Source organism: Ptychodera flava, chromosome 16 (assembly GCF_041260155.1).
Source record: "Ptychodera flava strain L36383 chromosome 16, AS_Pfla_20210202, whole genome shotgun sequence".
NCBI classification, from domain to species: domain Eukaryota; kingdom Metazoa; phylum Hemichordata; class Enteropneusta; family Ptychoderidae; genus Ptychodera; species Ptychodera flava.
Window position 1 is genome coordinate 34,860,900 of NC_091943.1, and position 15,212 is coordinate 34,876,111.

Consider the following 15,212-nt stretch of genomic DNA (forward strand, 5'->3'; position numbering starts at 1 on the left):
GGTAGTTTAAAGGTGGATTTTAAAAGGCCAGTACTTGCTCTAATTTTTGATGATCTTTGCACTATTGCAATTTCTTTTTCTACTCTCCACAGCCTGTCGAAATATCTTATCTTGTCAACGCGCGGAGTGTTCAATTGTAAAATGCAAGTCACTGTTGACACTTGAATTCAAGCCCAGACCAGAATTCACTTGTCAGCATTATCAATACAGTCTACCAGTACACATGTAGCACATGCTGAGTTTACGAGCTGAATACTCTGTATCTCCACATGCTTTGGGGAGTAGAACAAGAAACTGGTTAAAACTGAAGACAAAAATAATTTTAAAAAATCATCAACAGTTGTAGCTGGTGCCAAACTGAGCACATAACATTACATTCTTGTCAATAACACATGCCAAGTTGACAGTATGGCCAAAGACAGACCCACAGGCCTGGCAGAAAAGGGTAAATGCACTTCGAGTGAATTTACTATGTTTCACACTTTCCCATTCCAAATCATGTTTTACCCAGGAAAATGACACTAGCCTGTCAGATAGTTGCATAATTTCCTGGAAATGTTGCACTTTGTGATAACAAGTTATTCCAAAACTACACTATATGAAATCCTGTGGCATAGGGATGATACCTACCAGTACCTACTGATAAATCAGAGATACTATGGACAACACAGTTTCCCTTTCATTAATACAAGCCACTTTCCTTTCAACGCACATTGGTCATATCATATTTTCAACAAGAAACCTGAACCTTGGAGTCAGTCTGTTTTAAGTTTGTATATTTTTTTGATTTTAAAAAATTCCACCGGTAAGTCATGGCATCAAGACTGGTTCAAAGTTTCCATCTCTTTTTCAACTTTTTTCCTGCATTCTTCTTTTTCCATCACATTGTTTTCATAGAGAAAATGATACCACTTTTGATTTTGGTATTAAAGTTCATTTTATATTATTAACTTCTAAAAAGAATAGCCATTCTTCAGCTTGACATGCATAAAAATATTTTTGCTGTCATCAGCATCAAAATTTCAATTTTTATACCAATATTTTTTCAAGTTTTATGGCAATGGATGTGAGTAGCGATAGATAGCATCTGTGTAAATATTGAACTCACTTCATGACCTTAATATAATGAAATGACCTGGATGCCTCTAAACTTGTAAATAATTAACGATACGCTATACATAAAATGAAATAGAACCATAGGACTCTGTGATGAGAGAAGAGAATGCATAGTCTAGATGCTAGCAGTATTCATGAAAGTGTTCATTAGTGTACCAATACTACCATTCTGTGCCAGACCGTTCATGAGTGCAGTGTAGCATATGTTGCAATATCTCAGTTTCACATAGCTCTTTGTAACAAGTGATGAACATGATACTGTAGTAATTAAGATGTTAGAAAAATGGACAACACCTTACCTTGAACACAAGCAGCTCTTTGATATGTCAAAATAACACACCACATCAAACACTATGCCGGCTATCAGAGTGTCAATACTGTACACTTACACTGACAGCAACACATTTCAAATCAAGGATGTACACACTGTAAAAACCTTGCCATGAGACTTGCACTCATCCACTGATAAGCATTCAAGACTCTCTATCTTTCTGCAGCCTTTCAGGAAATAGGGAATTTAATCAACCAAGGAAGACCTGGCAGCCATATGCAAATGATGATGCAAATGAGATTGACCATAATCTTGCCAAGCCACACCGGCACTGTCAATGTCATGTGACAAGAGGGGCTTTCTAGCAATTTTCATTGGAAACTTCAGCCCTTATCATGGGCTGTGAATGTGGGCCTATCCATCTTGCTGCAAGCAATTTTCCTAGATATCATATGATGCTCAAACCATTATCTATGCACTTCATAAATGCCTTCTACAGCGTGAACTACATACGACATCTATGTAGTACAACAATTCACATTTACTTTTACCGGTCCATTTACATGGGTAGCACACAGAAATATAAATAAAGTATATCTCTTATTGTCTTTAAATCATTTTAACATAGCACATCCCACTTCTAAGCTACACTGAAACTTTAAGGTCAGAGTTTTATGCTATCAAATCCATCCATAGATGCAGAGAAATCCAATGCAATCCTCAAATATGAAATGTCTTGTGCACTAGTGTCACTACCAAGGGATATTTCCAACTTTTCACAATTACTGATTGATAATATCTCTCTTCTCGAATACACTCAAAGGGAGTTATCAGGTAATTTTGATTTGAAATCAGGAAGAAGCAGCTTCTGCTAAATGGCTTCCAACACTCAATCACATCCTTCATTGTCTCTGCATGTGTACCGTACATAAGAGTACTCTTACTTAATAGTTTACCTAAAGGCTCACTGGCACCGTGATGTGTTTTGTGACAAGACTTTTACAATAAATCTGACAAATATATTGATGACTTGAAAACTTGGCTACCAGTTTGGATGTAAACTGTTGATACATAAGAATCTGGCATAAAAGAGACATCTAAAATGCAATTTAAAACAGTGTAAAATACCTGTACTGACTCAAAAAGTTCAGAAATATTAAAGTTAGAGGGCACTGAAATATAGTGGTGGGACAGCCATGTTCTTGGGCCATGCCTTTGACAAGGGTAATTGTCAGAACAAATGTATGGTATTTTAACTTGTAAATTTTTCATGTTTTTACCATAACTGCATTGGAAAAACGACAGAGTTTTTCAAAAAAGAGAAACACCATCTCACCTTGATTGCCAGCCTTGGTGAGACTCTCCTTTGATGAGATGACTTGACAACATTATATAAAGGCTGGTGTATTCTCCATGTGGCTGGTGAATCCTGTACTCGCTCTACTTGTCCTGTTTTCTGTAACTGGTGCAGTAGTGCATTCATCTGTCGCTTGGTTACTCCAAGAGCTTGAGCTAATTCATGGGCAGAGCAATGGTGGTTTTGATGTTGAAGGTATCTCAAGATGTCATCAGCCATTTTGGCTCAGTGCGGTTTTTTGATGCTGAAAGTGTCAGATGAGAGCACGCTGAGTTAAGAGATGGACCATTAAATTAAGGGGGGGGGGGTAGTTTAATATGGAAATGATACACTGTTAGAAACTGTGAAAAATGTTTTCAGATTGGTTTCTTCTGCAAAATTACACAATGGAAAAAAGTCAAATTCTGAAATAAATGTATGCATTCTCTGCCAGCATGCTGAATCAAAATACATAAAATCTTGGAAGGCAAAATATTTGCATATCACCTCCGAAATATGTAATAGTCAATCCAAAAAAAATGAACATTGACAAACAACAACACTTGATCCATATTAAGGCATCAGTAAGTTTTTTTAACATCACAATACTTGTACACATTATGGTGTTATCATTTCCATAATGAAAACTGTACAGGTACACTGATACACTTCATCGGGGCTGGGTCAATACATGCACAGTACACTACAGAGCAAACATCAAGCCATTGAACATGTCAAGAATATCGACAAATTTAAGTATCCAAGCTTACAGTCATTACCCTGTCATGTTAAATCCCCATTTAACAAAATGAAGCATTATGTACTTATATTACCATTAAAAATTTGTATTTTTAACACATTTGCCAGCTTTTCATTGTAAGAAAGATCAATGAACCTGATTGACCAGGTTGAATAATCCCGTTAAAAACTGTGTTCACGAGTAAACATGCGTACCGTGCGTACTGAGCTGCATAAAATGTATTATTAATCAATCAATTTGCAGAATAATAGAAATACGTTCATTCAACTGTCTCACTCTAATGAATACAGTATTTGAATACTATTGTTGTATCAATTTAATAGGACTGAAAACACCGGGAACATCATTGTCACAAGATGGGAAATTACAAATTCAGATGAACAAGAAATGATTGATGCAGCTAACTGCCTCTTTTTTAATTAAGTCTGGAGATAGTGACAGCAGGTTACTATGGTAATAGACTTTAGGTACACAATGAATACAGTGCCTCATTAACTTCACAGTACTTGTCACTCTTTAAAAATACAAATTACTTACTTGAGAATACATTGCTGAGTTCAAAGGTTAACGGAAAATGTTAAGCGTCGCTTTAAGGATAATTTCAAATCACCTTTGAATGACCGACACAGTCAAAAGCTATTGTAGATGTACATCGTAATGATTAAAATAGAGGTCTAAATATTCTATGGAGATTTACAAGATTTCTATAAACTGCAACATCATTGTGTTTTTCTTACTGATAAAAGCACTACAGGATTCAGGTAAAATGTTAGAAATCAAGGATGAACATTTCAAAAAATTTCAATGCGATCCACCTATAAAATATTGCAAAAATTGGTAAATACACACGGAATGTGCCAACACTATGGCCTTACCTCTGCTACAGTTTGTGTTTTCAAGTCCACAAATGTCAAATAATCCAAGTCTTAATCTCCAGCAAAATCTCCTCAGAATTGCCTTCTTTGATATTTTTTCATGTTTATAAACTAGCACACAAAATCTTGTTGATTTTCTTAAATATTTCTATGAACAGGCATGATAAAATGTCATTGAATGTTTTAAAACATAGCAAATTTAAAGAATTCTTGTATAAGTATCAAAAATCATGAAAGAAGCACACAGAAATTATTTCCACTTTATAGTTAAAACATAGACTGTAGAGAAAATGTTTCTCTAGGGTCTGTGGTTGAAACATCAAATTCATCCACTTTATCATGGAAATTTAAATTTGCAGAGTCATCTATAAATCAATGCTTTTCAAACTCTCTGTTATGAAATTGATTTGACCACAAATCTGGACGAATCACGAATCACAATTCACTTTAATTGAGCATTCATGATGACACTGTACTGTATTTACTTGACCATCTATTTGCAATTCACATCAAACAACCTCAGAGAATTCATTTTCTCTTTAGAACTCCTACACCATTTAGCTGGGCAAAGATTAGTTGTTAATGGTGCAATGAATCAAGCTAGGTCACACAATGCACCCTGACCACTGCCTATGGTCAGGCTGACCTAAATGTATCTTTGGAACACAAATTACAAACTGCAATTTAAAGAGTTGCTATTCACGCCCTCTTCACATTACTCTGGACATTTCCTGTAGGCAGGCACAAGTTTGACCTAGTTGGAAATTGAATGTCATCTCCTGTTGGTACTCCGAAATCACAGATAAATGAATATTCTAAATTGATAATTAGTTATCATAATCAGAATTAATTATACTTATTAAGATACTTTGCATAAATTATACTATTTATACTTCACACTGAAAGTAATGACCTAGTTGGGAATTGAATGTCATCTCCTGTTGGTAGTCCGAAATCACAGATAAATGAATATTCTAAATTGATAATTAGTTATCATAATCAGAATTAATTATACTTATTAAGATACTTTGCATAAATTATACTATTTATACTTCACACTGAAAGTAATGACCTAGTTGGGAATTGAATGTCATCTCCTGTTGGTAGTCCGAAATCACAGATAAATGAATATTCTTAATTGATAATTAGTTATAAAAATCAGAATTAATTATACTCATTAAGATACTTTGCATAAATTATACTATTTACACATCACACTGAAAGTATTTGATCATACTGCCACAGATAATTACCCTGCAGCCAGGACAACAGCCCTCTATCATTATAAGACTGTAGTTCCTTGACACTTTTGTCCTGATATGCAGTGACAGCGAATAGCCCTATACATTTCACATCTGACCCAATATGCCAAAAAATAATGCAGATTCTGTTGTCAGGTCATATGTTTAGAAGATGCCATGAGTATACAGAATATGTGGTTGCAAATCAATCTTACTTGGCTAGAACAAGCAATGAAGGAGAATGTGTAAGTCTTTACTTTGGAAGCCACAGCTGAGTAAGACAAACAAACTTCACTCAATGCAAACAAAATTAGCTCTAAAACTGAAAACAAATAATTCAAAATGATGGATGAATATTAAAGTCGCCACGGAACTGACAAATTTGACATTATAATTTTGATCTGATAAATCAAACCTATTTAAAGTATTGTAAATCATAAAATGATGTCACAACTTGTCTGTATTATAGTTCCATTTCTAGCAAAAATTTTGGGCAATTAAAGAATAACTTACAGCAAATCCTGATAACCATGAAATCATCAGACAACCAGGAAATTATAGAATTGTTTGGTAGTTCGGTTTGTGAGCCAAAGACGTTAGATTTGCATGATATAAGTATCTAAGGTCATTTCAATGACAACTGGCCTGCTAAAACACCAAAAATAGAAATAAAATGTTTAGTCATAAATTTCATATGCAAGCCAAAATATACAGGCTTACCAGATATAAAAGGCTAAATTACATGACCAAATGAATTTAAAGTAAAACAAGTTTCTAATATCAACTTTTTCAAATTCATAATATTCCCACATCTTAATGAAAGTACAATTCAAGTTTCTGAAGACATCTAGTTCTTACAGAGGACATTATGCAACATTTTCAACTTAACGTCTTTGATCAAAAACATGCATGCAGTGTGCAAAACTGAATTCATCCCTTTTTATTGAGATTTTTTCTTGAAATCTATCAATCTACAACTCCCAGGCGACAGTTCTGGTCAAAGTGTTCCTGCAAGGTCAATGACATGAAGTTGACTTTGCTCTTGTACATCTTGGCACTTGAAGACAAGAGGAATTTCCATAGAAATGTGGGAGGAAAAAGCCTATTCATATCCCAGTATTCCTGTCCGTGACCTTTATCAAATATTCAAACTATACGCTTTACTGCCTTGCTGTTACTGTTGCTGCCATAATGCACTGCCTCATTTATTTCTAATATTCATAAATTGCTGACTGTCCCTTCTGATAACTGATGCAATAGAACAACATGCTAATAACGGGAAAACAAATTGCTGCAAAGATTGAATTGACATCATTTGACAGAGTTCTTGTTATCATGGTTTGTTGGATATTCAACGCCATCCTGTGTAACATACAACCAAAATGGTTCAATAACATGCTGGCTGGCCCTAGCCAAACTTCCTATTACAATACAACATGCAGAAAAAAATTACAACTTATGAATGACACCAGACTGAAATTTTGTAACCATGGAAACAACTCAATTTACTACTTACTACTTGTTTCCTGTATAAACTTGATATCAGTTATCACACTTTGTGCTACGTAATAAATGTGTAAAGTATATACTACCAACATCTTTGCTTGAATGTCTAAATATGAATAAATAAACGCATTGACAAATATAGCATGGTAGTATTGCCAGTAACACTAAAATTAGATATAAATATAAACAGGCATGTAAAGTATCATACAGTGACACAAAATGCAAGAGCCACGTCAGTAAATACTATCATAAACAGGAACAGAATTCAATGATATGCTACAAATCATGAGCCATGATAAACCTGCTAAAATTAATGATGTACCTTACATCTTTCCACCTTACCATCTCATGACACATCCGAGACTAGTTGATAAATTACATTTGCAAAGATCTACGCATAATACACATGAAAGGAAAATAGTTTCAGAAAATCATCCCATCCTGTATATAGAATTAGAAACTCTCTACAAAATCTGATCTTTCTTTGAGCAGTCTTCATGCTGGCAGAGTTATGATTGCATGCTTTACTCTAATATTACCTAAATGCTATTTGAAAAATATGCAACAGCAAATGATAAAGTGAAATTGAAACATAAATGGAGATATTTGGCACTGGCAGCAGTGTCTTGCCAGTGTGTACAGTCCAGTGAGTCACAGGAGGCAGGACTATCAGGCACATCAAAACTGGGTGGTTTTTCTTTCATTTTCATTAAAAGTTATTGAATTGTAACAAAATAGAATAACCAATGAGGTACAATGTGTTGCAATCAATGTTTCAACGCACACATACTGAATAATTGGCATTTTTGCACTAATATCTTAAACCATATTATTCTTTGCATCATCATATTCTTCTCTGCTCTGTTTACTTCCAGAAATTAAACAACCTGATTGGCTGTGATTTGTTCAGCACTGCTGGAGACTTACTAATAAACGGAACAGCCAGGTAATTTCACTACCCTGGTAGTTCAATAGTTACAGCAATGTGATGTCGTGTTATAAACAAAGCAATGCACCCCCCTCCCCAATGCATACTCCATTAACACATTTCCATTTCATGGCCGTATTTTGCTGCTTTTCCCAAATAACCATAGCCATATTTGACTATGACTCCACCGGCAGGTTTGGTCTGAGCACGTACAATTAATGCACATAATCTAGATGAATGGACACTGGCATTCTTCCAAAATGCATCACACATCATCACTATCCTAGGGCCCACACAACTCCTACATCTTCATCCACAACACCTTGAGACTTGTGACAGACTAAATTTCACTCCAAAGAGTTTCCATTAATCGCTGGCCCATGAAGATCATAATTGCAAACAAGTTTGGCTCTAAAAATCAAAGTTGATTAAATTATGATGAAAAATTACCGTAGTCAATAAATTGTTTGGAGGCCAGGTGTTGCCTTAACAACATGCAAATTATTATGTCTTCTGTCTCAATAATCATAAAGAGAACTGTGGCACAGTACAATAAATTACCCACAATCCTGTTTGATTTGTACCAACAACGTCAGTTTTCTTATAACTTTTTCAGTTCTGCATAACAGCAATAATGTGGAGTCTCAAGATAATTGATTAATTATATTTATTAACAGTACATTGAAACACTGTAGTATAAATGTCAAAGAAACCATTAAATAACCATAAAAGTCACATTCTGTAGGTACTACAAATGTCACAGTTTTGGACAGCAAGTTATGACCAACTGAACAGGTCATTCTCTGAAAAAAGTTAGCATGTAAATTTCTTTTGTCTTTTCTATTTGGAAAAAATCAATATCCTTTGTTTCATAAAACAGATGCAACTAGTCTCCCTACTTTCAATCACTTTATTCTGTATGGCTGAGGACAAATCAGTGGAAAATTTACAAAAACGCTATCTCCTCTCTCAATCAAGCACAATTTCCTTAATCCTTTAAAATGGAAATTGAGAAAAAAGGTGTACTTAAAAGTACGTTTTCAGAAATTTTATAACTTGTCAAGGAAATTGTCTTCACATGGGTGACATGGTAGACTTCACAGGGGAATCTACGTTGGTACAAATCATGATGTATTATCGGAAATCTCTAGTACTGTGTGTGGAGTCTCATTATCATTTTTTTGTGTGTGCTGTGATAGCATTTGAACATATGCTACATTAACCCTTTCACCCCAGTTCCCTGTGTACAGGTCCAACTTTACCATAGAATACACTATGGGTTTGGGACAAACCATGGTGGTGAAAGGATTACACTAATGTGTTCTATTGTAATACAGTGCTTGCAAGAAAGACACCATATAATATCACCTCAGTGAAGATTTTAATTCGTAATTGGAAATTTTACAGACAGAAGATGAGAAGCCAGGTACTAAGGCAAAGCACTGGAGACCAGTTTCAGTCTTATAAAAGCCTTACAAAGAAAATCCTCAGTGTTGGTGGTGATCTGTAACAGGGACCACACTTTTGAGAATACACACCTATTCAGTCTAGGTCAACGACAGTGTAAAAATGTGTTTGAATTGGAATAATAATGTATCAAACCACTGCACACTTTCACTTACCCAAGACAGATTGAGAAACAAATATGACATACAGGAAGAATCGAAAGCATATATTCATATTACTAAATTTTCAGTCATGACAATGTATAATAATAATTTTGTCCTATGTTGCATGAGCATAAATGCTCTTTGTTTTGTCCTTTCAATCCTAGCTGTCACAATATTTTGAACAGTGAACACTAGAATTCTACGAAATAAACAGGGACGCAGCAGCTGACAAGAAAGACACTTTAGTTGTTTTGTACTTGGAGTGCAAGGTCAAACCTGCTAATAACACCTGCAGTACCTGTAATTTCCTAATGTCAAATAAATTGACAACTTTTATATCCTTCTTCACAATTGCGAGTGCAATGCATGCACACTGCCAGGTCCATCCTCAGAGCAGCACATTCCGGTAAAGCCATGCATTTGATAGTGGTTTAATACAGCCATTATAACTGTTATTTTTGTCATTTAAAACAAATACATGTTTTATAAGTTAGTGATTGCTGTAGCAAACCATTAACCTTGGCATAATAAATGAGCTTATTTTGACACTATAATAACAATAACATCAACTCTACTTAACCTCATATTAATTCATGATTACTGGAAATTGGCATGCATACAAAACCATCAATTTGTCTTTACACCGTCCCATAACTTTCAAGTTTTTATACATCAACATTATCAACATGTACTGGGTTCGGTCCTCCATAGACTGACCTTACATTCTATCAGTATAAGTGCAATTATAAACTGGACTTACCGAATATAATACAGTATTACTTCAGTGCCCACCAGGTCCAAATAGTACACTGCCTGTGAACCTACAGGAGGATGCACATAAAAAGGAGAGAAACTTTCAGACTTTCTTGTTGGAGGCCGGGGAATATGTCATGACGAGTTTCATGATAAGTCGATCGCTACTCTGGACTCGTAAATTTCTTTCGTTTTCGAGCTTTTTCTCGGAAAATAGTTGACAAATTTGGAAATTCCAACCCTCACTGCCCATCCTAACTTCCGGAAATCCCCGGCCATCTATTTTAATATGGATGCCGTTATCGACTTGTACGTACTCGAATGACATGCCAGACTAACGGATTTTTCCAAAGATAACAATCGTGTGTCATGTCAGATTCAACTCTTACAAAATGTGTACTGTAGTTTTGTTTTAGATTTGGTTATGTAAAGCAAGTGTAACACTGACAGTTTGTACAAGGATGGCGTGTCACACTGGTTTTGCAAAGTATGACACATACCACGGTCCCTCCACAAAACATACGTAGTCGCTGACGGAAATATCTCCCCAGTCAGTTACTGTTTGGAACCAGAACATCCCCACGCCGCGCCCGCTTACTCATTTCGGGGCAGCCAGTTTTCTGCAGGGTTGTGTAAATCAACTGCCTAATTCTGTAATTTTATAGAGAACATCGACATCCTTCGACTGCATGCATGATCAACGTATTACTATCGTGAATGAGCGGCGCTACATAATGTAGTTTGACTGAACATGGAGGTAGACTGTATCACTGTATTTATGTTCACTTGTGCGAACAGCAGAAACACTGATCCTATGAAAATACAGATAATTCTGAATCCGTTAGAGATTTTCTGCCTCCTCTAAGCCATTATCTAATCTAGCAATATAGAAAATAATAAAATGGTTTACCTTTTTTACAGTGTCTTGTGAGCTATATCCCATCTTGTTGAGATCTGCACGCACGCCTGGGCACTTCCGGGGACAACAACTTGCAGCTTGGTAATAGATTCAGCATCGTGGTATAAGACGATACGCAGCCAGCTTTTCAGTGCCCTAACCTCGCAGTCACACACGCAAAGTCGCGAATGACTTTGTACACCCGGAATATATTTGTGTGCAAATACGAATCCTAGCCTGATATATTCTTTCGGAGGGGGAGAGAGTCTTTATATTAATTAATCATACATATGCAGAGAACCGCTCGAACATGGATAAGAAATCAACTTTTAAAATTTAACTTTTTGTTCTACCACTACTAGTACCAGGAAAACTTTCCATTCAACGTAAAATAATCTTTTTTTGTAAATGAAAGTGACAATTTTTAAACACAGTTAAGCTTATACATTTAAATTGAATTTCTCTGTGCAACTATAAACTAGAACGCAGTGAACTGGTCGTCATACAATGCACTAGCAACATCAAAGCTTGGTTAACATGCATACATCTAAGGGGTGGACCATTTGATATAATGGGGGAATTTTCGGGGGGATATTCCGAGAGGTTGCCTTTTTAAAAAATCCAGCCAAGAATGGCAGAAAAAAGACCAAAAAAAAGATTTCCAGCGGATACGAAATAAAAAATATTGTACAGGCAGTTACTTTGATCAGTCTTTGCTCAAAATTGTCGGCGTGTCCTTTGCGGGGGGGGGGGGGGATCGGCCACACATCTTTCATTTTCGGCGCTCTCTTTGATCACAATATTTTCATAACATTTGAATTCATTAGGCCTACATTTCATTTCACTAGTACCCTGATTTGACAAACATTTTAACTGACACTTTACTTTTGTTTCACGTGTACCCAGTGCTTCATTTGAAACGTGAAGTAGAATTGGGGCAGTTGGGGGCCTATTCATTTGTTGTGCTTCTGGCTACAGGTTCTCACAATGCTGAAAATATCTTGAATACTCAATTCAACTTGTCCACATACATAGCCTGACATAGCCTGCATATCATGATGTGTCCATTGTTGTTCTTTGCCATGATGTGCCAAGGCTTATCATGACTTGTCAACAAAACTATAAGTTGCATAAAATGGTTCCCGCACCCACCCCTATATTGAATATTTCTAGAACTTATTTTTTCAATTTCTAACAACTTGATGCATAACACATTCAATGCATTGTGACGAGGGTTGGACAAGGGTGTAAGAATTTGCCATTGAATAGACTTACTTATATATGTCTTAATAATATCCTTAATTCATGCATATGTTTTTGTCTTTCAAAACACGTGATGGTACGTGACCTGCTAAATAGAAGCTGCATTTCAAATGGGTAGTCGTACCCTGACTTTGATGAACTATTGTATTCACATAAACTTGCGAAATATTAGAAATCCCAAGCACATCTGTATCATATACATATGCAGAAGCTGCATTTTGATTTCTTTGCATTAATTTGCATTTCTCTACATTAAGTAGTGAAAAAAATAGAAATTCTTCCAGTATTGGATATTCCAATAAAATCCGATAGAGAGATTGGTCACTCTTTTACGCTATCGTGTTACGGTATTTTTTTTTTCTACGGTCCTCCTCTCACATCGGATTTTAATCAGATTGGGTATATTCACTTGTCTCTACCTACAAAGTAATAATGGGAAATCGGTTTTTCTGTGTTTTTTTGTTTGTTTTTTTTTTGTCTATTATATTTGAGTCTTCATGAAAACTCTGATAAAAACACTCAAAATGGCCACCACATAACCCCACTTAGGCCTAATATGTAAAATTCAAAATTTAATTATCAAGAGAGGGACACCCCTCCTGACCACCTCCAAGTAATTGGATCGTGTCATTTCAGTATTTAACTACCTCTATGCAGTTGCAGTCTTTCGAATCCTTCGTGCCACATTTTTGCAATTTTTTTGGTGAAGAAATTTGCATTAGCCCTACTGTTTCCGCTTTGGAGCAAATACATCGCCCACTAAATTTATCACGATCGTATTGTTTCAGTGACTATGCATCAAAGCACATTTATGAAACAATATCATAGAAGGGTATGAACATAGGCCTACAGCATCGCTGTTTCTGAACTGCACGGACGCTCACTTTCTCTATCTGCCACCCGGCCCTGTGATTGCAATGTTTATCTGTTGCAATCATAGGGTCGTACATACAGCAAGCATTCGGCTTGCATACACGTGATGTTTTATATGTCACAAGACATTGCCCCAGGCTTTGAAATGTAGGCCTACTGTATTCAGCTGTTGTCGTACTAAGCGAGGCTAATCTAATGCGTATTATATTATTATTACATGTAATTAGAAAAATTATAGCAATTAAGGACGACAAACAACCAAGAGGTAAAATTTGTTACTGGCTGGAAATGTTAAAGCCCCAGTGATGCCGACTTTTAACCCCCCCCCCTTCGAAATCACCCGTTTTCCCTTCAGTTAACAACCACGACAAAACAATGCATGCACAGTATAAAGTGGAGGGCACACGTGATTGGGCGCGCAACATGTACGATGAGCACCCAGTCCCAGGTTTCTTTAATAGCGTAACGTTATGTAATATAAATTGTTATATGAATTGAGTCACCAATATTGATCAGTGAAAGTCAATGAAACAAAATTCCGGAAATAATCAGCAAAGGGAAAGACGATATGGGACAAGAAAAAGTGAAGGCCCGAGCCTGCCAGGATTCGAACCTGGAATCTTCTGATCCGTAGTCAGACGCGTTATCCGTTGCGCCACAGGCCCTTCTGACAAATGATGAAAATTACTGTTGTTTTATTCCTTGAGCTAATATTCTAACTTGGTATTTCTGTTGGATTTGTTTTGTATCACTTCGTTTAAAACTTTATTTTGCAGGCTAACAGTATTATCTATTACGGTTTTTCAAGGTGGAAATGTTTATCATTGGTGCAATCGTGAAGGTGTCTTTGCGTACGATGCAGTGTGTTGACGGCGCCCATCACAGGCCGTACATCACTACATAGCGCCGGGGAACCGCACGCTGCAGACTGACACAGTCATCGTACGCATCACGGAGGTGACGACCACGTCCATTTGTGTAAATGCAGTCCTATCAAGTGACGTTCACTTGCTGTAGTACAGTAGCTCGATGCTCTGCCTTGGGTGGTGGGTTCGACGGCAAAATCAACCCATTTTGTGGAGGGACCGTGGTGAAACTTAGAAAATTTGTCTCTGGGTAGGTTTGATCACGTAGATCAATCCCTACTATACATGTAGTGCTACACTCAGACTACAGCAAGGCAGTATCTAGTAGGCCTACAAGTTATAACTGAGCGACATGTATCACACTGAATGGGTCCGACATCCTCTGCTCATCATCCGCTAGTATGGGTCCGTCCAGCTCACAGGCGTGATGTTTTCTGGGTAGTTTCCAGAAATTATATTTTATACGTTTCGACGTTCTCTTCCGTAACCTAGGCTACGGAAGAGAACGTCAAAACGTATAAACTGCACTTGTAGAAACTACCCGGAAAACATCGCGCCTGTGGTCCAGCTGCCCGGTTTGGAGACTACCTATGCCTTGCCAGGCGAATACATGACCACACATATACGCACGTCCAATGATCAGACCGAAGGTCCGGTTAACTGAGGGCGCTCTTAATCTCACAGCTGAGCTTAGCAAAGGAGAGCAGCAGCAGTGCAAGTGGCAGTGGGGTAGAGTAACCGTGTTACCATTAACTTAAATATAGACCGAGTACTCAAAACTGTGATAAATCGACCGAATCCATCGCCAAGGATTAAATAAGGGGTGGACCATTTGATATCCTGGGGAGTTTGGAAGATTGGTGGGATAGCATTATTTTTTTTTCTACCTGATCCCTTGTGAATTTTTCCACTCTCT

The 15,212-nt window shown here is 36.7% G+C and overlaps 1 protein-coding gene and 1 non-coding gene across 3 annotated transcripts in view; both read right to left on the reverse strand.

The window, feature by feature from the left end:
• Window positions 1–11,445, reverse strand: part of LOC139114681 (double-stranded RNA-specific adenosine deaminase-like) — a 54,357-nt gene extending 42,912 nt beyond the window's left edge. The window contains exons 1-3 of one of the 2 annotated variants that reach the window (XM_070676546.1): window positions 11,307–11,445; window positions 10,404–10,464; window positions 2,724–2,988 (exon numbers count right to left, since the gene is read on the reverse strand). In XM_070676546.1, coding sequence (XP_070532647.1) covers window positions 2,724–2,963 — 240 coding nt within the window. In that variant the 5' untranslated portion in view covers window positions 2,964–2,988; window positions 10,404–10,464; window positions 11,307–11,445. Of the gene's footprint in view, window positions 1–1,415; window positions 1,627–2,723; window positions 2,989–10,403; window positions 10,465–11,306 lie in introns of those variants that run through there. The other variant, XM_070676550.1, reaches the window with a different exon arrangement.
• A 2,577-nt stretch (window positions 11,446–14,022) lies between these two features.
• Trnar-acg (transfer RNA arginine (anticodon ACG)) lies at window positions 14,023–14,095 on the reverse strand. Its single transcript has one exon. It is a non-coding gene; the product is annotated as a tRNA-Arg (tRNA).
• Between the last annotated feature and the right edge of the window lie 1,117 nt (window positions 14,096–15,212).